Source organism: Nilaparvata lugens, chromosome 1 (assembly GCF_014356525.2).
Source record: "Nilaparvata lugens isolate BPH chromosome 1, ASM1435652v1, whole genome shotgun sequence".
Lineage (NCBI taxonomy): Eukaryota > Metazoa > Arthropoda > Insecta > Hemiptera > Delphacidae > Nilaparvata > Nilaparvata lugens.
This window is the reverse complement of record NC_052504.1, coordinates 12,454,765-12,481,040: the sequence shown is the minus strand read 5'-3', so window position 1 is coordinate 12,481,040 and position 26,276 is coordinate 12,454,765. Positions and strand designations below refer to the sequence as shown.

Below are 26,276 nucleotides of genomic sequence, written 5' to 3'. Positions count from 1 at the left end.
TGTGATTTCATATATCTTCCTATAATAATATATTAATACATTACTAGTACATTACATTTCATACTAATGGATGTGAGCGTATCTGAGTTAGCACGACTGCTAGATGGTCACTCGTCTTCTCTCAGGTTCTGTCATATCAATGCTGAATCTTTACCTGGTCATTTCGATGATTTCAGCGAGACATTTTCCACTATTTTGAATTTTGATATAATAGGTGTTAGTGAATCCTGGCTTAAACCATCACTGGATTCCTGTTCTTTCAGCATTCCGGAGTATTGCGTTTTTCGTAATGATAGAGTCGGGAGGGACAGAGGTGGGGTTGCCGTGTATGTTCGCTCCTCTTTGTCACCCAAACATGTGTTATCTTCTCCTCAACCCTACTCCAACTCTCCGGAGTTTATCTTCATAGAGATCACAGCTTGTGAAGACAAAATTCTTGTAGGGATTGTATACCGGCCACCCAAAGCAGGTCGACTGTCACTCCTTGAGCACTCTCTGTTGCAGATAATGCATAGCTATCAACATATTGTCTTACTTGGTGATTTCAACTCTAATCTATTGAGAGATAGCTTCGAAAGGAGGCAACTCGTGACACTCTTTGATTCTATCAACTTCCACATTGTAAATAATGTTGACCCGACTTACCACTTACCCAATTCACATACTTTACTAGATCTAGCGGTGGTGAGTGATAAAGATTATGTTTCTTCTTTTGGACAGATACCTATGCCTTGCTTCTCCATGCATGATATGATTTATTTAGTCTACAACTTGAAATGTGATGAGTTGTCTGCAGTGAGCTATTTATATAGAGACTTCAAACATTTCAATGATGATAGATGTCTTGAGGATGCTATCAACATGCCATGGCACACTATAGGTTTCATTGATGACATCAATGATAAGGTTGCAGTATTCAATAATATGATTCACAGCATTTTTGATAGGCATGCCCCTGTGCGTACTGCGCATCCTAAGCGGAAACCAGTGCCCTGGATGAATGAAGAGATACTGATTGCCAGACGTGAGCGTGATAAAGCCAGAAGAGTATTTAAAAGGACCAGCAGCCAGATAGACTTTGAGGTCTTTAAAACTTGGAGAAATCGTGTGAAATCTATGAGTCGCAATGCAAAACTTCGCTTCTATCACAGGCAGTTTAATCAAAATAATTCAACATCTACTCTGTGGGATAATGTCAGAAGACTAGGAGCGCATAAAGCCAGATCTAATACTAGAATCAATATACCTCTTAATGAACTGAACGATTTCTTCACTCTCAGTTCAAATCAGCCAGATGCATCCAACGCACCACTGGCTTCAGACCATCTTATCATGCAGTTCAATCATAACTTGCCGGCAGAGAAATTCTATTTCTCACATGTTACTCCATCTATGGTGTCAAAGATAATATGTTCTTGCTCAAAAAACTCTAAAGGAATTGACAATATCCCAAGCTTATTTTATAAAAAATTGTTACCAGTTATTTTACCTTCTATCACTCACATATTCAATGTCTCTCTTCAGACAGGAAAATTTCCTGATCTCTGGAAATGCTCCATGGTGAAACCCATTCCTAAATCGACTAATCCAATCGCTCCTGCAGACTGCAGGCCCATCCATATTCTGTGTTCCATATCTAAGGCACTGGAGAGAATTGTGCATGCTCAGGTAAGTCAATATCTTTCAAGTTTTGACTTCTTTTCGAATTTCCAGTCTGGCTTCCGCCCAAATCATAGCACATGTACTGCTCTCTTGCGCATAACAGATGACATACGTGCAGCTATGGATAAAAGATTACTCACGTTACTTATTCAGTTCGACTTGAGCAAGGCATTTGATAATGTTTCTCATGCCTTGCTAATTCATAAGCTGAAGTATCATTGCCACTTCTCCGATTCTGCAGTAGCATGGTTCTCCTCATATTTGTCCAACAGATTTCAGGCAGTATTTGGTAGCTGTGGTGATTCCTCTAATTGGAGACCAGTTTTGAGAGGTGTTCCTCAGGGCTCTGTGTTGGGACCCCTTCTCTTCTCTGTTTTCATCAATAATGTTTCCTCTGTTTTCTCAAACTGTTCTTATCATCTATTTGCTGATGATCTTATGATCTACGCTCACTGTTCAAAAGAAAGAATTTCAGAAGCAGTTCAGTCCATGAACCAGAATATTGAGTCACTCCTGCAGTGGACTGATGCCCATCAGCTGATCCTCAATGCACAAAAGACGAAAAGCATCATTCTTGGCTTCCCAACTCTTCTGAGCAGATTTGATCAGGAAAGACTCCCGGCTATCACTGTTGCAGGAAATGTTGTTCCCTACCTGAAGAGTGTGCGAACTCTTGGACTGTATCTAGACCAGAGTCTTAGATGGAAGGAGCAGACCACTCATGTATGTAACAGAGTGTTTGCAGGCATGCACCAGCTCAAACGTCTGAAACATTTCCTGCCTCAAAGCACACGTATCCTATTGGTCAGATCATTAATAATACCCTTTCTTGATTATTGCTCAACCGTATACGTTGACCTGACAGATGAATTGAATGGTAGGATGCAGAGATCCCTCAATTATGCAATAAGATACATCTACGATGCCAGGCGGGATGAGCATATAACGCCTTACTTTATGCAACTGGAATGGCTGAAACTCAAGAATCGAAGGAAATATTTCCTCCTGATTCTGGTATATAAAATAATTGTGAAAAATGAAGGACCATGCTATCTGCGTAACTCATTCACTTTGTTATCATCCGTTCATACTGCTCGTCAAACCAGGTCACATCAGTTCACTCTTCAAATTCCTCATCACCGTACATCCATATTCAATTCGTCTTTCATCACAACAGCAAGCAGAGAGTGGAACGCCCTTCCAACTCACATTGTGTTTTCCACGTCTCTCTCCCTGTTTAAGAAAAGATTGCACGCTCATTTGCTTATGATTGATGAGTGACTAGTCCTTTAACGATTATCTGTTTTACATTGATCCATACCATATGAATATTAAAAATTTGTCTTCTACATCCATTTATAAATAGTTTATATTATTTAACACACTTCATTATAACATGTATTACTTTGATTATTTTTGGTTTGATAGTATAGCCTATAATTATATAGATACATTTTTTATTTATTTATTTTTTCTCCACTGTTTAATAACAGTTCAAATTTTTTTTTTCAAGGAAATATCAATGCAAGTTTTATTCTCTTTCCTATCTACTAATTTGCTGAAAATGTATTTACTTTGTTTTTCTGTTTTAATTTTCATTCTGCTGGTATTGATTGAGTGATGGAATCTGTTATTGCTTGTTGTTAATGCTGCAGTAATTATTTTCTAGTTTTTTATTGTAGTTTAATATTCTTCATTTCATTATAATTAGTATTAATTATAATTAATAGACTATTTTATTGTAATCTCATTACCTATTTAATTCTAAGTTCTTAGAATATTTATCTTTAGTTTTTACATTCTATTATTTTTGTGATGTTATGTTTTGTTGTAATGTGCAATGGGTCTTACTAGACCTAGCACTCAATAAAAATCAATCAATCAATCAATCTTCCAGACAATCTCAATGATCTCTGAAATCGAATCACATTCGGATCACTGCAGTTGCACAAGTTACGCCTGATATGCTGGTACAAGTGTGGCAAGAAATCTATTACCGGTGGGATGTATGTCGCATTACCAACAGCTGTCACATAGAACCAAAATAACATCCACACCTTAAACGTGAAGTGTTTTGTAACAAAATGACACCTTTCTCAATTCTGTGACTAATTTCAAAAAATATTCATGTGCTTTCAAGATTGAGTCCTTTTATAATCACCCTGCATGATGTGACCTCTCCTGATAAGTGTTTCATTTGAAGTAAAATAACACCTAAAGTCGAATAATATTAAGAATTATATCTTACATACCAGCATTAGTCAAATTGGAAGTTGAATAGGCTAGAGCCATATTCATCAACCGCTGCACATGGGCATCATTCTGAAGCACATCTCTGAAAGGTTTTCCATCGGCATGTTTGATCATAAATTCCAGATAACGCGACCATTGTTCGTCCTGAAGAGAAAAATCACCATCATTATCATCATCATCAATTTATCCTCAAAAATATAAAGATAGTTTCCGTTGAGATACTTTTGAGATACGAGTTGGTAGAATTGAAGCGAAAAAATGAAATGTCAAAATATATAAATAGACTACACTAAATTAAATCGTAGAATAATCGTTGAGAATAGATAGTAACAATCAAATGATTAGACTGGTCTCACCTTTATGTTAGCGTCCCTTAGGAAGAGCTCGATGGTCTTCTCGGGAAACTGTAGAAGGAATCGCAGCAGTGGCTCTTTGAAAGGAGACGTTTGTCCAACAAGGAGAGCCTTCTCAGTCTGCAACACCATTGTGCATAGAATTTCCATATACTTCTGTCCTGATGTTGCTATTTGATTGAATATTTCGATTACGATTGAAGCTATTTTCTCAGTTTCGCCATTTTTCGAGAGACCTGTTGGAGAATCGAAAAGTTATCAACATTACAGAATACAGATCTGAAGAAATGAAAGGTTGAGAATTTAAAATTTTCAAATAATTTATTTCATATATATTGAATGTATAACATATTTCATGATTTATCAAACACTATTTAATACAGTAGGCTACATCTAGGTTTTGTAAAATATCGAATTTATAAACGGAAACGACAAGGATCGTTGAAGCACTAAATTGTAATATTTTTCACATGAAATGGGTTGTAGAACAAATAAACTTTCAACTATGACAGAATCCAGCATTAAAAGTACACCGATTTCATCAAACTTTCCAAATTTTTCTCTTTGAGGATATTGGATGGAAAATAATATTATGGTTTCAACTAAATTTATTTTTTTATATAGATATGCTTTTATTGGATGCCCCAATTATTCTAGTCAAACAAAAAAATGTCAAATTTACAAGTCGTTAGTTCATCGCACACTGAATATATTCAATACTTCCCCAATGTGTTCAAGAAAAATAATTCAAAAAAAGTGCTGCGAGATAAACTGCTCAGCCTTCCACTCCTTACGTGAGGATGTAATATCAAGTTTCGTCCACCTATTTCATATGCCACCTTAAATAAGTGTAATTATTAATGTGGACTAGAGTGTTTTCGATATTTCTATGACGAATTTAGATCCAGCACTAGCAGTTCATGGATTGATGAAGAATTGATTTGGATTTGATTAACATTGTACTAATTTCAACTTCACAATGTGCAATTACCTTTCTGAGCCTGTACCAAAGTATCAAAAAGGCTTTCAAGATATTGCAAGAGTTGCTTGCACGGTTTCTCTTTGAAAATTGATGGGAACAATTGGACGAGATAAGATAGACATCTGACTTTGCTCAAGTTCAGACTTTTGAAGTCGCCCAGATCATTTAGTAAAGGTCTCATCACTTCTGCAACCTGAAATAAAAAGAGAAGATTTATATGATGTATACATCATAGTGTAAATAATATAGATAGTTAGCAATATCAAATTGTTCCATACAATTCCAGTTGATTTGAATTAGACTTATTGAATTAATCACAGAGAATCCCAATGTACCTAGAATACATTGAAAATGTATTCTTGGTACCTTGAGAGAATCCTATAATTCTGGTAGGATGAAAACAATGATGGGGTTCTCGTAGCAATGGTTTCATATTCAATCAATGAATCGATAATCTTACAATGAAGATTAAACTGCGAATTTTAAATACTTGTTGACAGCAGTGGTCCTCATCAACACTTGTAGTGGGGGAGGGGGGGTCGGGTACTGACAAGAATTGTATATTTATGATTGAAAACGTAATTTAATTTCGATAAAATCAATAAAACCAGAACCATTCAGAAAAGAAGATTGACAAAATATTCAATAAAAATTCTTCCATTTAATAAATAAATAACAACATTACTAAATTCAAAATTGTTATAACTTGTAAATTATTCTCAATGAGTATTTTTGAACCTAAAATACAATACAGATCGTTCTTATGTAAAAAACAAACATTAAATTGTATTCACTGCATTCCCTGTACTTTCATTAGGTGTGGTTTGGGTCCTGTAGCTTTGCCTATCGACGGAGAGTCACTTGACTACAATACTACCCGTTCAAAAACATTGTACATCTGTAGGGAGCTTCCTCCATCTAAGGATCTAGGTACTCTGGAGCATATGTTTTTTTTTTGAAAGTAGGAATATCACCCCGCGAACCATACCTTGCCTATGTGCAGTTTCAAAGTCACAGAGGCAAAGCTATGGGACTTGTGATTGATGAATTTGAATGTACCTTATTGATATCGATGCTGGAGCCAGACACAAAGGTGCGCATGCACTCAAAGGCAGCCTGCTGCAGTTCGGGTTCGGGCCGCGAGAGCGCGTTGTAGAGCGTGGCGAAGATGCGGTCCTGGTAGCCGGGGATGTAGTGGCAGACGGCCAGTGCTCGCATGGCGGCGCGTCGGAACGGAATCAGGCTGCCGATGTTCTTGTAGCAGGGCTGCTTCAGCAGTTGCGCGTCCTGCGAGTCGCACAGTGTGATCACCTCCTTCAGAAACGTTTCGTGCTCCTTCTTCGACGGATCTACGACAATAACAACGACTGGTAAATTACAGTACTTGAAATAATTAATTATCATTCACTTTGAGGTCTTAAGCACGAAACACTTTGATTTATGACGAGGAATACTGTCCTGTCATCCCAATTGAACATTGATGACAATGATAATTGTATGAATAAACCTATACATACTTCATGGAAATCAGCTCCACATGAGACAGTATTTTCATCAACTAATCATCTATTCAGCAATAGGTTTTTGTAACAATGTTACTTATTACAGAGTAAATATAGGGGACCGAGCTTCGCTCTGGATTACAAAAGCATAAAGATTAATTACGAAAGAAGAAATTGCCTAATAATATTCATAGTTCATACGAAAATGTTCTATCTAATCACAGCGAATTGAGATTAATTCCCAGAGGAATGCCAAATTTTCCCTCACAGAGGCCCGGTTGCACAAAAGCCGGTTAAATTCTAATCCTGATTAATTTCACGTGAACCAAATCAGAGAAGACCATTTCAAAAAGATGGTTCTACTGGAATCAATCAGGATTAAAAATAACCCGGCTTTTTCAACCGGCACTAAGTACCTGATTGAACTAAAGTTCAACAGCTGAGTCATAATTTTGACACAGTCCCACACACATGAACTCGCTCACTCACTTCTATCATCATCAGACGACGAAATAATTATCATCAGCTGTTTTTCCAAGGATGAATAATGATTATCCTTTTAATGTCCTTCAGCGAGTTTTCCCAGGGATGAGATCTAGTGCAATCGAATTTTTAAATTATAAACCTACTATGTTCTTAATTTCGTGAGAATCGTTAAGAGCGGTGAAATACAAAAATATAAACATCTAAACAGAAACTGCTCGTTTAATAGTATAGGATAGGATTGTACGAGGGTCATTTTTTCAACCTCCGATAAATAAAGACGAATGTATATGAAAGAATAATTCTCCCACTGAGAGTTACAATTATGATTATTCTTCAACATAATTGCAGTGAAGGTTAAGTCATTTGTCATACCAGTGGACCAGCCTACCTAAACCCTCTCCATAAAATGCTACCGCCAAATGAGTTGAAGTGGGCTATAACATTGTTTTGGTGCTCCTTGTTGGTTTGAGAGCTCTGCCATCAAAGTAATGTCTTGAGTTTGGGGAAAAGGTTCAAGTTGCTAGTGTGGTTTGTATGGTGGGTGATCGAAATTATCCCATTTGATTTGCTGGAGAAACCGTTCGGTTGCAAGAACACTGTGAGGCCGAATTGTCATGGGTCACTACGATTCCGGATGTCATTTCAATCGACGTCTTCAATTTTCCGACATTAATCACGCACAATATCATCACTCATAACATTTGAATTATTCTTCATTAGATTCATATATGAGAACCATTCATTTTATGAGAATTACATACAACCAGATTTATGACGAATCTAGAAGCTGAACTATGACGGTATTGTGATGGCCAATTCCATTACAGAGAAACGCGTATAACCAGAATTTTGTTTTTTAATTAAAATGTTATTATTATTCTACAATTATTGTCGTGTTTAGGTTCTTCATTGTTTGTGAATATGTATTTAGAGGATATTTTTTAATTTCAATCGGTAATATGGGGACAAATTTACATACCAATAGTACAGAGACGTGGATTGAGCGACGAGCAAAACGTGTGTCCCTCCAACAATCCGATTTTAGCATTGGGCGTTTGCAGTTTTGGAAGATGCTTTTCTGGAGGCAACATGTCGGCTAGAATCACTTTGTGCGGTGTCATTATTTCCGTTATTGTTTTATTTTGCGCCTTGGCAAATATTTTCAATAGATGAATCGCCTGTGGATGAAAAAACAAAATTTAAAATTACGTGAAAAAAATGATCAACTTATAAATTTCCACCACGAAATCAATTCAAATGAAATTATTCAATTGCCAAACATTCAATGCATACGATATTAAATATACACAAATATACTCAAATTTGAGTGCGTGTTTCATAATTCAAAATAATTATTGTTAATACATTTCATTAAATCAACAAATAAAAAGTTCTGAAAATCCATTAAATTTATTCACTTTCACATTAAATAATACATCAATCATATGAGTGATTGGAAAATGGTCAACAGGCTCAACCCAAAACTGTCCCTTTTTCAAATTAAAAAAAATAATTATTATAGTTCCAAAATATAGGTTAGGGTTTATTACTGAAATATTAGACGCCATACAAAACGGCAAAACTACTCAACCTGAAGGCCTTTTCACACCGAGTTCGCAGAAGTCGTCGACGTCCAGGACGTTTTGGAAAAATAAATCGTTGACCATGCTATCAAATAAGTTAATCCACACCGCGCATCCAGGACGTCCCGGACGTCGGCGACGTTTTTCTGAGAATCACTCGCTGAGCAATTTTTCAGAAACGTCCGCAACGTCTGCAAACTAGCGCATGCTCAGAAAACACTTCTGATCCACGTCTGTGGATGTTCATTATGTTGCTAGGCGGTGTGAAAAGGGCGCATCCCGGACGTCGGAGAAGTCCACAACGTCTGCGACGCCGGTGTGGAAAGGCCTTAAATAACAGTGAATTTTAGAGCTCAAAATGCTTGAAACGTGAGTTTTAATAAAAAATAATGCCCCCCGTACCCCCCTTTCCAGGTGGAAGTAGCCTCCTGGACCCCTCCCCCGCTGTTGAACTACCGCCCCCTTACAACTATCGTAAGACCGCCCCTGAGTTGAGTGAATATGGCTTACCTGTTCTCGTAGTAGTACAGTTGGACTGGTAATTTGCCGAATCAGCTCGTACATCACTTCAGTCAACGCATTGTTCTGATCAGCCAACAGCTCTTTGTTTTCTGGATCAACTGGTTTGCACAACTGCATCATATTTTCAAGATTGTTTTTGGCTTTATCAATTGCTCCACTGGAAACCTGTCAGTACATACAAGACATGTTGAGATATCTTCGTAAACGATTCATGGAGGTTAAAACTAATTTCCAATCAGTGTCACTAAGAATAAGTTCATGAAAGATATAAACCCAGTTCTACAAAAATGACTAGAAACCAGTTAGTTACCGTGTTCATTCTTGATAAGTATTGAAAAATAAATTTATCATGAATCTGTTTGCACGTAATTTATTGAATTGTTGTATAAAAACGTCTGGGGCTTACACTTGTGAGTACTGTATGATGAGAGGAAATATTGGTCAGATATTGGTCAAGATACGTTACGAATGTAATATAATACGCATAGATATTTCAAATGAAATCATTCATTATTCACTCTCGTGTTTCGGATGGAAACGTTAAGCTGTCGGTCCTGGCTGCCTAAAATCAGTCGTTAAGTTATGTCAGAGGTGCTGAAATTAATCAAGAGCGAAATGAAAACTCTGACACAGAACCTAAGCCTGCCAGGTCACTCGGCATTTCATTCATTCAATGATGCAAATTTTCATGTTTGAAATAGTATTTTATTACAACAATGTCTGTCGAAACTAAGATAGGTATCTATTTACCTTGAAATGTAATGAAAAATTATTCCGTATGAAAGATTGAATATTTGGTTCATTTACATATGCACAAAATCTAACGATTGGGAGAAAAACAACAGAATTAATCTAAAACTGTTTCTCTTCCGAATTTGGAGAATGTTTATGTCTTGATTTTAGAGACCAATCAGGCATTTATGGTTAAACATTTTGTAGAATTTCAAATTCAATAACATAACAATTGAAGCTAGAATATTCGATGACACTCACCTCACCAGTCAAATCCAACATGACAAACAGCTGTGCTTTGACAAAAACGAATAGATGATGGTAGACCCAGGAGGCGGACATCTTCTCGAAGAGGAATTCGATGGCGATGCAACCTCCCAGCTTGGCGTACCAGGCGCGGTCGTAGCACAGCGAACACATGCGTGCTGCCAAATACTCCATCAACGGCAACTGGCAAGCCTACACCACAACACAATCAATTAAAAGTGGAATAGAATAGTAAAGTAATCTATATAAATAAAAATCGAGCCTCAAATTTTGCCATTCAATAACTTTTTTATGTGTGCACCGAATTTGATGATTTTTTTAGTTGTGTTCGTTATGTTCAGGACCAGGTTTATGGCCAATCAAATTTATACATCACTTCAGTCAACGCATTGTTCTGATCAGCCAACAGCTCTTTGTTTTCTGGATCAACTGGTTTGCACAACTGCATCATATTTTCAAGATTGTTTTTGGCTTTATCAATCGCTCCACTGGAAACCTGTCAGTACATACAAGACATGTTGAGATATCTTCGTAAACGATTCATGGAGGTTAAAACTAATTTCCAATCAGTGCCACTAAGAATAAGTTCATGAAAGATATAAGCCCAGTTCTACAAAAATTGCTAAAAACCAGAGTTACCCTGTTTATTCTTGATAAGTATTGAGAAGTTAATGTATCATAAATTAATCTGCTCTATTGCACGTAATTTATTGAATTGTATACAAAATTCTACACTTGTGAGTACTGTATGATGAGAGGCAATATTGGTCAGATACAAGATACGCTACGAATGTAAATAATAATAAATAAATGTTTATTTCCAAAAAAAAAACTAGAACTACATCAATTACAGAAAATATTAGATAAATTACAATTACATACAATAGTTAGTTACAAAACATTTGGTTACAATGTTTATTTTTTTCTGTGTGGAAATTGACCTACTCCGCTATGGCGTACCATGTTCTAGAGTAGGTTTTGTTTTTTTTTTGTGCAGATTATTAATTAGTAAGTGTTAATGAGTCATTAGGTGGTTAGTTGTTTGAGATAATGTTTTCTATGTTCTGTCTTCCTTTGCTCATCAACCAATTGTGTACTATTGTTTTGAACTTTCTAGGATGATTAATCTGTTTAAAGTTTGCAGGAAGTAGATTATATAATTTTGGTGCTAAATGATTGAAATGTCTCTGGTATAGTGCCTTCCTTGCAACATAGGTGATGAGGAGATTCCTGTATCTGTTGTTGTGGTTGTGGTTTCTGGTTTGAAATGTTGTTGGGTTCTTGTGTAATCTGCAATAGCCTATGTAATAGCCTATAATACGCATACATATTTCAAATAAAATTATTTATAATCCACTCTCGTGTTTCGGATGGAAACGTTAAGCTGTCGTTCCTGGCTGCCTAGAATCAGTCGTTAAGTTATGTCAGAAGAGCTGAAATTAATCAAGATCGAAATGAAAACTCTGACACAGGACCTGAGCCTCCCAGGTCACTCGGCATTTCATTAATTCAATGATGCAAATTTTCAAGTTTTGAATAGTATTTTATTACAACAATGTCTGTTGAAACTACTAATATATACCTTGAAATGTAATGAAAAATTATTCCATATGAAAGATTGTATATTTTATTTGTTTGGTTCATTTACACAATATCGGGGCACCGAGCTTTGCTCGTTATTTATTGATAAACAGAACTCAATTCTTTGAAATGATTGGGGAAGGACTGAAGGGGCACAGCCCAAAACTGTTTCTTCCCCGAATTTTGATTTTATACACTATAAATATTCCAAAAAGTAGATTATGTTCCATACACTTGAATTCAGGTGAAATTTTCAGTCCAAATATTTGAAAGCATAAAAGTTCTAATTCAGATTGTTTACATACCAAATTGAATAACAAAATAACACTTACTAATCACTTAGAACTGTAAAATAATGATCAACTTTATATACCATCTCATATCAACAAATCAGATTACTGTATTTTGATCGAGTCAATTAAAATTTCTAGATTTCTCGCGAGATACGGTAAGCTAATTGATTACATAGCTGATCTCCCATATAGGCACACGCATCTTCTGTTATCGACAGACGACGAAATCATCATCTGTTTTTCCAAGGATGAATAATCATCCTTTTCATGTCCTTTAGCAAGTTTTCCCAGGGATGAGACCTAGTGCAATCGAATTTTGATATCATAAACCTACTATATTCCAAATTTCGTGAAAATCATTAGAGCCGTTTTCGAGATACGTTGAACATAAATAACCATATAACCAGATTAAAAATAGAAAAATATAAACAGATATACAGAAATTGCTCGCTTAATATAATAGGATACACAAAATCTAAAAGATTGGAAGAGAAACAACAGAATTTAACTAAAACTGTTTCTCTTCCGAATTTGGAGAATGTTTATGTCTTGATTTTGGAGACCAATCAGGCATTCCGGGATAAACATGTTATAAAAATTCAAATTCAATAACAGAACAATTGAAGTTAGAATATTCGATGACACTCACCTCACCAGTCAAATCCAACATGACGAACAACTGTGCTTTGACAAAAACGAATAGATGATGGTAGACCCAGGAAGCGGACATCTTCTCGAAGAGGAATTCGATGGCGATGCAACCTCCCAGCTTGGCGTACCAGGCGCGATCGTAACACAGCGAACACATGCGTGCTGCCAAGTACTCCATCAACGGCAACTGGCAAGCCTACACCACAACACAATCAATTAAAAGTGGAATAGAATAGTAAAGTAATCTATATAAATAAAAATCGAGCCTCAAATTTTGCCATTCAATAACTTTTTTATGTTTGCACCGAATTTGATGATTTTTTTTAGTTGTGTTCGTTATGTTCAGGACCAGGTTTATGGCCAATCAAATTTATAATCCGACTTCAGGGCTCTTTCCTACGGTCCTTCAAAGTTTGCATGTAATCCTTATGGGAGAAGATTTGTGAGCTGGCCACACATAGAAATAAAAATCAGCTGTTATAATCATTACGTCATACAACAGCCGTCGGTAGATAGTAGACAAGATAGCTCCTCCATAACCACCCATGTATTTTATTCTAAACGCCCCGACTAAAAACAAAATGACTGTTCTGTGTGTAACCATCCAGCAGTGCTGGATAAAGACTTACATGCTCATAAGACATTGCTTTGTTTCGAATAATTTTGTGCTGTCTTCGGTGTTCAGAATTAATTGATTTTTAGTAAATTATTCATTTTGCAGTTGGAAAATTATCTATATAAATAAAATGCCGCATCGCGCCTCCTCAGGTGTGAATCCAGCTAAAGTTTGTCATGAAATGCATTAAACTACTTGGCGGTACGAAGTTCGCCGGGCCAGCTAGTATAGAATAGTAAAGTAAAATAGAGTTTATGGCGTGGCGAAGTTTGGACACCAACACTTCACTATATAATTTGCAAAACAGTACAAATACATGAAAATACTGACAATGAATGTCGGCACAGTTTAAAGTGTGATGCACTAGTTGTAGAAATGATGATACTTTTTAAAGGGAGTTCAAAGTATACAGGGACAATAGTGGCGTGCTAGTAGCCGCCATTCACATGAAAATACTGACAATGAATGTCGGCACAATCTGAAGAGTGATACCCTAGAGATGATACTTTTTAAAGGGAGCTTAAAGTAACCTGCACACAGGGAATATAGTGGCATCTACTACTAGCCGCCATCAGTGGCAAAAAGCCTTCATACGGGGACATAGCAGCGTCCGAACAGGGACAATAAACGGTTTTTTAGTAATCGACACTAAATGACCAGATCTAGTTGGTCCAGCCCACTTTGTCCTTGTGTGTAGGGTGCTTCAGGAGCTTTCTAATTCTATGGAAATAAAATTTTCAGACTGATAAATGAGTTTCCGTTGAAGGTTCAGAGCTTGTATAGGATTTATTTTGATCATCCGGTGATTTTATCAAGTAAATGGCATTAAAGATATTAACAATTCGGTCAGGAATGATAGAGAGAAGATCATGCTTCTTAATCCTGTAAGGGATTGATTTATTCTGTAGAATAATATAAAATTGATGTATTCGAAACATTTTTAAAAAGTTCTTGATTAAATGTAAATAATATGAAGATTTTCAACTTTTATCACAATTTTAAATAGATTTAGATAGAGTGCAGGCACATGAGCACAGAATCAATTGGATTTTATAATAATTATTATACTTATTATTCAACCATTGCTGATGTATGACAGTCGTAAGGCCCATTGACGGCTTAAATGATATCATAGAGAAACAATAGCATAAATAGATATCCCATGGTATAGGGCGTTTATGTCGCAACTTTTACTGTTATCTCAAGCCGATGGTCCACGTAGTTCTTTCCTGTGAAGCTGTATGACGCTGATAGTCTCTCATATTGTGCCGTTCATACACTCTTACCCGGTCAAAACAGTAAAAATCGACAGTAATCGGCTTAAGATAACAGTAAAAGTTGCGACATAAACGCCCTATACCATGGGATATCTACTTACGCTATTGTATGATGATATATACTCAGGCGAGATGGGACATTCCCGCAAGGGACTCCTTACCAACAAAAACTATACTAATTTACTTTAATTAAATTAGAAAATGAATAATTTAGACGGAATATATGTTCACAAATCTCAGAATATTCCTCTTCTTAGAAATCAATTGGATAACATTTTGACTTGACTTGATTTGGAGTGAAATTACTTGAATAATTTCAAATTTTATCACAGTTAAGTATAAATTAAGATAGGTTCATGAAACTCAGAACATTGAAATAAATTAGATGAAGTTTTGTGTTGACTTGACTTACTCGTTCCTTGGAGCCAAGAATGCTGGTGGCTGTCTGCAATATCAATGCAAGAGCTAGCCGACCCGGCTTGCAAAGCTCTTTCTCTTCGTGGCCCATTATCTTTGCCAGGGCGTCGATTAGAACCAATGCATCCATGCCTCCTTCCATGTTGGACTGTTTGTTATTCATGGAGAAAGGACCTGGGAAGAAAAATAATCGAAGTTTGTGTTAAACGCAGCAGCTACCGTTTATAAAAAGTTACTATTTTGAATACACTACTGAGAGTAGTTACATAAATATGGTACATGAGTAGGGGCTGACTGCATCTTAACAGATGAATGTAAGGATAAGGAGGACACAAGGCAAAATGTAGGTTTTACAAGGTAAATAGAGTGACTTAGCGATAATTATGTGATGCCAATATATTTTACCTACATTTTTTTAAAATGAGCATTAAAATAAAAGGTATACTCAATAGCCACATGTCATTGCTATTAATATTGACTATAATGAATTAGTTTAAATACTGTCGTGGAGTATCAATTCAATTATTGTCGTGGAGTAACATCTTTTATGGCCGGTTTCCTACCTCGGGATTTAGCTTAGTTCTAGACTTTAAACAGCTGGAGGCAGAAAATTGGCTTTCCGAAACGGGGCGTAGTCACAGTCCACGTTGTTTAAATTAAATTTCGAAAAACTAGAAAATTGAACACAAAATAAAATAAAGAGAAAATAGTTTAAAGTTTCAGCTATTTTGAATTATTTAGAAATGTTCCATTTCGTCAAGGAAAAACGTTTCCAATTATAGAAATGAGAAAATAAAGATTGTCATAAAAACTGCGAGACTGCGAGTTGGGCCCTGTTTTGGAAAGCCAATTTTCTGACTCCAGCTGTTTAAAGTCTAGAACTCAGCTGAATCCTGAGCTCGGAAAACGGCCCTAAATATTCCTTTCAAGATTTTTATCAATTACGTATCATTTTTGTAAGTTTTATCATGCATTTTTAAAAATTATGAGCGTTTCCATAAATACAAGTAAATACAAGGGAATGTCTACATAAGAAGAAGAATAAGAATCTTTATTGACTAATAAGTACATAATTATTATATAATAGGCTTTGTCACTTTGAGGGCGCAACACGCGACCCAGTCAAACAAATTACAAAAATTAATATTACAAATCAATTACCATTCCAGTTATTGATGTCAGTAAGATTGAGATACTTTTCAGTAGAGTAAAAAGCACTTGGCTTCAGCCAATAGGATATTGTTGGAATGAATTTTTTGTTTGCAGGATCCCGATTGTGCGCGGCAATTTGTTAAACAATAAATATTGCTGATACCTATGGCATTTTAATGATTTGCGTAGTCTTATATATGGCACTAACTATTTGGAAATTTGAATACTTTCAATATATTTGAATATAGCCACATAATCAGCTTCATAACACTGGCGTATCGAATCTACTATACAAGATATCAAGCTTCAACATATCAAGACTAGGCGGATTATAGAAATAATACATTGAATCTACTATACAGTAAATTCAACATAATAAGACGAGGCGAATGGTGAAAAAAACAATGTGATTTGAAATTATCGAAAGAGGAGTTTACTTTAATATATCCACAAATAATTTGAAAAAATCAAGTTACTCGCCTGCTTGCTGAGCGATTGCAACCATAGTGAAATGCCGAACGAGGGCTACCATTGTCGGCTGAACGAGATGATGAAGGTCTTTGATTGCAGCACCAACGAACATTCCTGCAATCCATCAACAACAATCAAATTAACTCTACTTAAATATATATTGAATTATCATTAATATATTTATATTTTTATTAAAAACGAAACGAACTGAATTACAGTCGGAATCTTTACATCTAACCGAGCACAACTTCCTAAAAATGAATCTTAATGATCAAATTATTTATGGGGAAAAATTTATTTTGGAACCGTAAATTGTTGCAATTCTGCTAAAAAATTTAATTCCAGTGGGGACTGCAATAATTATAGCCTAACAAAAACTATGTACTGTCTGACTCTAGTGATCGTGGTGACCCATCAGGAGTGGAAGACATTGAAAAAAATACATACATTCATTCTACCCAAAAACTCTCATGCATTTCAATGATAAATAGTGTTATCCAAGATTACTTTTTCACGCATATGATTTGAAATTTATGATACAAGTTCGTCACGTTCAACTAATGCTGACAGTTTAGAGTGAATCTCACTAGAGAGCAGCTTGGTTGAGTGTCAGCATACCTCGTGAATGATATCACGGTTGTTGTTTGTTTAATATCCATACAATCTATTAAAAAAGAAACAGTAATGTAAAAAATATCATACGTGTTGTTTGTATCTCACCTGTCAAAGCAGTGAGGTAGGTTTGTCTTGCTTGTTTATCCGGCAGTTTATAAGGTGGACCCATTATGTTAGTAACGTCTCCAACAGAGAAACTGGAAAAAACGAATTAGGAATACAATCATTGATATACTGTTAATAAGTATTTGGCATCCAAACATTAATCACAACTACACAGTTGTAATTAACTGCTCTCAGTTCATTAGTTCATTAATGATTCAATAAATTGTATGTGATTGTACAATTTTGAGTTGGTAAATAGGCCTACTTAATTTTTGTAATGGGTTCAAATTTGAAATATTTTCATCACATTGAAGAAAACCAATAATTCTATGAATTATAACTTATATGATAATAATATTGTTGAAAATAGAGAAATTTAGTTTCAACTTGAATTTAAACTAGGGAGACGATTTGATATTGGAAAGATCCATGGGTGTATTTCAAATTGTACAGTTTTTCAACTTTTCCTTATTTGTGTTTATTATCTAAAATTATCAAAACATTTACAAAAATATCAAAAAAAGACAAATTGAAATCAGGCCGATCTGATAAACACCCAGATCCAACATGTAAAAATTCCTATCCAAACACAAATTAAAGTGAAATGAGATGCAACGGTTGCAGTCAAAAATAAATTATTGCAAAATTCAACAGAAGAAATCAGTAATGACTTATTTGAAGCATTTGAAGTGCAAGTGTCTTATTCGAATAGATATTTAAATTCAAACAAATCACATTTTTATTCTCTATCAATATTGAATGTTACCTGGGATAAGAGAACAATTTCTGTATCGTTATTTAACAGATATTTGAATTCAACAAATCACATTTTTATTCTCTATCAATTGAATGTTACCTGGGATAAGAAAACAATTTCTGCATCGTTTGACGGTCGTCTCCAACTTTTATTGAAGAAATGAGAAAGCTCTTGATTACCAGCCAACATTGCTTTCGGTAGAATGTGTCAGTTGTGCTCAGTTTCAGTGCAGTAACAGCTGTGTCAATAATCTGCAATAGTTGCAATACAATAATCAAAATCAACTGTCAACAATTGAATAGCATCATTTAAGAAAATGCAAGGTCTTTTTAGAAAACTTAGTTTTCATGATCACTTAAAACTATTGATGTCCATATTATTTAGAGGAACAGTGATGGGCATATGCCTGATGAGACTTTCCTCAAGTAGGATAATTATTGTGAATTTATTTATTCAACAATGATAGAAATACATAATCATAAAGTGATATGGAATAAAAAACAGGCTTATAATATCCCTTATCAAACCATTCACGAATTTTGATTGAAAACTATTCCGAAAAAGGTTATATTTCTTCAACACTCACAGAGATATTTTTAGACCCAAAATTGTGAATTTAGAATGTTAATATAGAGAATCACTTCAAACAGTCTGCACTAGTAATAAGTTGGAAGCTTGAGAAATAATGAATAAACTTGAAAAATGTTGAGCCATAATAAAAACATCAACTCAATCATTGAGTTATCATTGTTCGTGATGGAATAAATAAATCCAAGTTTGATATTAATGCTTCATTGCAAAATTCCAGTATTATTTTATTGAAATTGTCGTTGTTTTCCATGACTCGCTAATAACCCGGTTGAAGTAAGACACTTAAAACAAAGTGTCTCAATTTCAAAAGAGGTTAGTTCATCTCATTGCAGACTTTACAATTAAATCGATACAGTAGCAGCCAAGCCTTATGAATGCTTGAAAAGAAATGTACAATTCTATTCTTTTCAATTAGAGAGCGAGATGAGAGCTGTATAATATAAATATAAATTGAAATTATATTTATTCTTCTTCTTAGAAAGTACAAACAATATTCTGTATTTGTATACTTAAACAAAACTTGAAGAAGGTTCCTCACATGGGCAAAGCCTGTGTGCGAGGAAATGGATTAGCCCTATCAATTGCATGATAGAAAAATTATATTACCAATTACCTACCTTTTCAACAGGCAATTCAATTGGTTTGGCGTGTTCCGGGAATGAAATGACTATCGACGGTCCTGGTGTCTCCCTTGTGCTGTATTCCAGCTTCTGCGGTTCAATCATCATTTTACGATTGCCACCACCAAACTTCCCCAAAACTCTGCCAAATTAAAACAAAAAACTCATTGTTAGACAAGTTATAAGATTTGTGAGAAATTGGGTAAGGGAAGGAAATAAGGGAATAAGGAGATCAACCTACTCCACTAAAGCTTCACTGAAGTGGATTTCAAATTTTAGCTGTCAGATTATGTAACGTGTTGATGATTTTCAAATTGTTTGAAATTATTATTACTATTCTCTGCCTTCCCTTGCTGATTAACCAACTGTGAACTAATGCTTTGAAATCTCAAATTGAGTTATTTTTCAATATTTCCGGGTAAAGGATTTATTTTGGTGCATGGTTACAGAAGCTATTTCTAAAACAATACAAACAGAAGAGGGATTGAATCGCATACATACATACTTAGTATAGTAACATTGGTAATATAAGGAGTATAATTAATTAAAAACCTAATAATTGATTCACAGCATTTCGTTATTACACACACAGAATAGACATTTTAATATGAATGAAGTTCACATTTCATAATGACAGGTTCAGAAATGAATTTTTAGGAATTATTCGAGGAATATAGAAAAGCTCCTTTTATGCATAAGAGTGTGTAAACATAGAGGAGCTAAGGTAGCTTTGATCTTGAGAGTAATGAGTGAAATGCATGTATTTAAATGGGTCGAAACATACCGCTCCATTATCTCCACCATTGAGTTTCATGCATTAAGAGCAAAACTCTCAAGCTTCAAACTACCTTCGACGATTCGCTATGTTTGCACCCTAATAAGATTTATTACCTCAAACCTTGTATTTGATATGTATTTCAGTAACACAGGGCTCTGATAAGTCACTCCCTATTTTTATACAGCTATAATTGCTTTATTTATGAACCAATTTTGTTAGAACTACATTTGTTAGATAGAGCACTCCTTGAGGTTGTGTCCAACACCAATTTTCATTTGTTTCAGTTTAAAAATACCCCCTCTCTTGACTGTGGAAGAACGAGCCGAAATAGCAGCTCGTTATAAGGTCTGAGAATCTGTGGCGCGCGTACAAAGATGGTGGCCGGCTGAACAAGGATTTCATGCAACACTGGATGTAAAAACTGTTAAAAATTGCCATTCCAAATTACTAACAAGAGGGAGTGTCGCAGATAGAAGACGATCAGGAAGACCATCAACGTCAAGGACAGCAGAGAATGTTGACAGAGTTCGTGAAATGTTCATGTGGAGACCTCAGAAAGTGGTCTTTCAAGTTACTCTGTTGCAACGATTCTTAAGAAAGATATCAATGTTTTTGCATCCAGTGCTGTATGGATCTCTCGTTTAGCCCTCCACCACCTTTTCAATCGCACCTCAGATCCCCAGAACTCAGTAAGAGCTGCTATTTCAGCTCGTTCTTCCACAGTCAAGAGAGGGGGAATTTTTTAAACTAGAACAAATGAAAATTGAGTTAAACACAACCTCAAGGAGTGTTCTAACAAATGTAGTTCTAACAAAATTGGTTCATAAATAAAGAAATTATAGCTTTATAAAAATGGGAAGTGACTTATCAGACACTCTGTAGTTTGTCATACTCCGTCATTTATAACATCGTTGACTTAAGGGCCAGACCATATTGATCGTTTTTAGAATCGGCAGGGCAGGAAGCTCTCCGATTGGCTGATTTGGTTGGCACCCGGAAAAAACGCCTAATATGGTCTGGCCCTACAACTATAAATGACTAAATTTGAAGACTTGTTGAGCTTACCTAAACGCAACATGCGCAACCTGGTCGGTTGGATTTCGCAAGGAGCGCCAAAAGAGCTTGCATCAGATCGGCTCTGACCGGCTGAATGTGCTCAAACAGAAAGTCCGGTTGCAAGTTGTCAACACACAATTGCAGAGTACGCAACCCCTGAAACAACAACCTAAATCAATATTTCAATCATACCAGTCATATTTCAATTTTTTTGAAAAATTCAATCATACCGATCACATTTCAAATCAATTACTATTTCAATCTTACTGAATCATATCCCTAAACATATTTGACAAGCAAACACAAATACTGTAGTTCCATAAGTTTGAATCTAGAATAATTTTTTCCTGAAACAAATTCTCTTTACACTGAGATTCCCTGACGTGCTTAAGGTATGATTTGCTTACGGAAACATGTAGCACAATTTTCTTATGTTGAAATATACAAAACAGTCAAGTTTTAACGTGGATCACAACATGAAGCCATTACACAGGGTGTTTACCAACTCCCTACCAACACTCTAGGGCATTGTTCCTGGTTAAAAAACATATCTAAATATCATATTTAAATTGTCCGGAAGTCTTCAGTTACTCTCACAGCGGCCATATTGCTTTTTTCACTTATGATTTTTTTCTAAAAAATAATGGTTAAACATAATATGACATTGAAACTTTGCACAATCATTTATAACAACTAGACAAAGCTAGAAAAAAATTATGATAATTTTTCAAATTCATAAAACAAAATGGCGGCCATTTAAAATGTTGTTTCTTAAATAACTCAGAAACCGTTGATTTTACAAAAGCTCTACATGAATAACTTTTTTTAGTAAATTTAATTGCCTATCGATTGGTACCAGATTCTGTAAGATTGGACCAATATTAACTGAGATATGGAAGCCTTAGTGATGGGTGACCAATGAAAGTTTATTCCAGTGCAAACCAAGGCATCCTGATAGAGTCGCCTCAATGATGCAACAGTCTCTATTAGCATTGCATGTTAATAGTAAGCGATTTTAGGTCATTTCAAACAATAACATAACGTTACATAACCCTCTAAAGTTGGGTCACCAATCACTAAAGCTGCCATATCTCAGTTAATATTGGTCCAATTTTGAAAAATCTGGTACCACTCGATAGGCAATTAAATTTACCAAAAAAAAGATATTCTTGTAAAGTATTTCCTTAAAACTATTCCAAGGAACAATCAGCGACATGGTGAAATATTTTTCATATTTAAAAATAAAAAATCCTTCTTCTTCTTTGCCTCTTCCCAGTGTGCCTTTAAAGCGTTGGGGTAGCCTCAGTACATTTCCTCCATGATTCCTTATCCATCGCCATTCTTTTCATCTCTGGAACAGTCTTTCCTCTTCTCCGTCCTATCTCTTCAATCCGATCCTCATATGAATACCTTTACGTCCCACTGCTCTCCTTCCTTGCACTCTCACATTATCATACTGTTTTTCTTGCAATCATCCCCCATTCGCTGTACATGTCCATACCAGTCAAACTGCTTCACTTCTATCCTTTCACTGACATCTTTCATGCCCACTTCCCTTATTCTAGTATTCCTTACTCTATCCCTTCTTGTCTTTCCACCAGTTTTTACTATGGCACTTCATTTCCACTGTCCTTATCTTGTTTTCATGAGATGATTTCATTGGCCAGCTTCACTCCCATACAGCAAGATAAAAATAAACAATCCAATATTATAAATTCTAATAAATATATGTTGACAAGGCTTACCTGACCAATAAGAGTAGGAGATCCATTGAGTGCAGAGACCAATGGATCCATGAGCATATGCAGGTAAGGCAGCAAGCAACTCAATCGAACGGGAACCGTGAGACACAACTCTACAAAAAGATCTTTCATGTGTTGCTTATGGAGTCCAGACTGCAAACTATTCAATCCTGGCCAAAAATAAAAAAATATGATTGTAGCAAAAGTTATGAAATGATTAAATTGAAGGGAAAATAAACATTATGATATTAAGTACATAACAATTATAATGGTGTGGTATGTCGATTTCAATTTCAATGCAATACAAGTACAAATGAAATCTTCATAGGAAATGACTGAAATTTTGAATTTACAAAATGGGTTGATAAAGTTTAGAAAGTGTAGAGCACTACATCTGTATACTATGCTACATCATTCTATAAGTAATAAGCCCTAGTAAAAAAGAAAATGTTGATTTTTCTTTTCTTCACCGACATGTAGTAAGGTTTTTGAATTTACAAACGATTTGATAACTTAGAGACAGCAGCGCTAGAATGAAAACCAAGAGTGTTGATAAAGAACTTGTTTTTTAATTTAAAGCTTCAATTTGTAAAGCTAAAATTCACCTCTTCAGTACCTAGTAAGCTGAACACTCACCAAGGTACAGACAGTCAGAATAAAACAGGACCCATTACATAAGGATTAGAGAATTATGTACAACAGATTTAAAAAAATAAATTTTAAGAATTATGCTGAAACATCAACCAGATACTTTTCATGAACACTTAAATCGCATGGAGTTAATTTATGAAAATAATATTGGCGAGTGCAGAAAAAAGCTGCCAGAAAAGACATGTAAATAAAATGAAGATTGAAAAGAGTATAATTGCAGGAGAGAACAAATAATATAGTAATAATTCCTATTTCATTTTATTCAGAAGCTTCCATTCTCAATGAGGTGTTTAAAACTGAAATTTATGAGAATTCACGAATAATCTGACTCATTAGAGCAACTAAAATACTAGAATCGATCATTGAAAGAGAGAGTACAGTAACTGATGAATAAAACTTAAGGATTCACATGAGTATTGCTTCCTTTGTTGGAAAACCCAATATAACTGTTAGTTTTAATTTACAATCTAGAGAATATGATAAGTTTTTTTTTTGTTTCGAGTGAGTAAAAATGGCCAAATGAAAATAAATTTCTAACTTCAAATATAGTAATAAGAAATGTAAAAAACTTCTCAAAAAACGCAATTCTTGAAATATTCTCAAGAAACAGAGATTATTTATTTAGTGAATTGGCAGAATTCGCAGAATGAGGTTGTTGCATTATTCATACATACCTTGTAAAAGATTTGGCAGCAAAGAAAAGAACTCATGATAGAGAAGATCATGATTTCCGCCCCCTATTGACCTAAAGAGAGCTCTCAACAATTGGAAGTAGTTGTATGGTTCTTTGGCGGTCATTGCAAGCTCCATTGACCTGCAATGCACAATTTCAAATTATCGAAAAAAAATATTAATGAAATTTATTTATTACTATCACAAAAAACTCCTTTTCCATTTTATTATTATACCACATCCAAGCTTATATATTTCGTTGACGTTGGGTTTGTAATTAACATAAAGGTGCGAACAGATATACGCGCCTCGAACACGCTCCTCACTCGCTCCGATCATGAGAGATGATCGCGAGATGTTACACAAGGGATCGCTAGAGGTTCGAAATAAGTTCGAAAGATGATCGCGCGCTTGTCGTATTGTTGACTTCGCTACAAACTAACCTCACAAATGTGAAACGTTCAATCCAGATTTCCAGAAACCTCAACTAACCATTCAAAAATCACTTCACTTGCATGGGCTACTTTATTAAACTTAATAAAAACAATATAGCCAAAAATATTTATGTAGTACCCTTTTTATTTAAAACATTTTTTTTGCATCTAAACTTGAAAATGGCCAAAGTGGGCCGAAACTAGTTGTTGAAATGTTATAGAGTTTTAAATAAAAAGTGTACTAGGCCACTAGGCCTACATGTTTTTATTAATTCTAACCATTCAAGTAATGAGTAGCTTTAAAAATTAAAAAAAGTTTCAAATTAGTTGAGTTAATCAACTCCAATCTCTTCCAGCACTTAACTTGTAGCAACCCTAACCTAACTACCCTAATTACCATTCAAAAGTCAGACTTGTGCGGGTAAAAAATGTGCGAATATAATTATTTTGATAATGACAACATGCAACATTATATCGTATAGATTGATGTGTTTGAATGTATCATGAGATGAAAGCCCTTGTAAAAGATCTTTCAACCAAAATAAATTATACAGAAATTGATTGTTTTTGAACAGATATTGTGGTATTTCTCCATAATTAACAAATGAGACACAGATGTTGTCAATTACACTTTAATTTTGTTCTAACAAAGGACCATGGTTGCGGGGCTACACCTGCCCCATCCAGAGTTAGACTGGTGTTTTCAGTAGGCTACATGTAACAGGAAGATCTAAATTTGAGGTTAGGTGCTGAGGTCACAATGAGGAAGTGAGGACCTCATTGTGACCTCAGCATCTAACCTCAAATTTAGATCTTCCTGTTACATGTAGCCTACTAAAAACACCAGTCTAACTCTGGATGGGGCAGGTGTAGCCTCGAAACTATGGTCATTTGTTAAAACAAAATTAAAGTGGTATTGACAACATCTGGATCCACACTAGATTGGTAAGTGAGCACACAAAAACACTAAGTTCCTCTTTTACTTTGATTAATTTACAGGTAGAAAAAATAGTTCGTTTTAATCCAAATACTAATATCATGTTTTATTTGTTTAGTCAATTTCGCGCAGCAGATATATTCTTCAGGAATTTTATTTATCAATTTAGTGCTTAAATATATAAGTTGTCTTCTGATGGTTTCAATGTTTGTATTGTACATAAGATACTTATTTGAGGAGGGTCTCAGATTGTACAGGTTATTGATTGTGTTATTTGTGCAAGGAAAATTAGCTTTATGTTTGATTATATATTTCGCTACATTTATTACGTACAACTGCCTAACTGTTAACACATTAAACTCTTTGAAAGTCAAGTCGGTTGGGTAAAGTCTGGGTTTATTTAAAATTGTTTTGATTATTGATTTTTGAATTATGAAAAGCTCTTCTAAGTGAGAATTATAACAGCCCCCCCATACGGATATACCATACTGAATTATGGACTGGACCAGTGCAAAGTA

The 26,276-nt window shown here is 35.1% G+C and overlaps 1 protein-coding gene across 1 annotated transcript in view; it reads right to left on the bottom strand.

Annotated features, from left to right (window-relative positions):
• The window catches only part of LOC111053487 (transformation/transcription domain-associated protein), a 160,447-nt gene that overhangs the window by 103,429 nt on the left and 30,742 nt on the right, over positions 1-26,276 (bottom strand). The window contains 16 exon segments of the mRNA XM_039430392.1: positions 3,915-4,059; positions 4,272-4,504; positions 5,260-5,443; positions 6,310-6,599; positions 8,218-8,416; positions 9,332-9,508; positions 12,866-13,063; positions 15,173-15,351; positions 16,810-16,914; positions 17,521-17,612; positions 18,377-18,528; positions 19,486-19,630; positions 21,332-21,381; positions 21,383-21,478; positions 23,068-23,234; positions 24,390-24,529. Of these exon segments, the coding sequence (XP_039286326.1) occupies positions 3,915-4,059; positions 4,272-4,504; positions 5,260-5,443; positions 6,310-6,599; positions 8,218-8,416; positions 9,332-9,508; positions 12,866-13,063; positions 15,173-15,351; positions 16,810-16,914; positions 17,521-17,612; positions 18,377-18,528; positions 19,486-19,630; positions 21,332-21,381; positions 21,383-21,478; positions 23,068-23,234; positions 24,390-24,529 (2,552 nt within the window).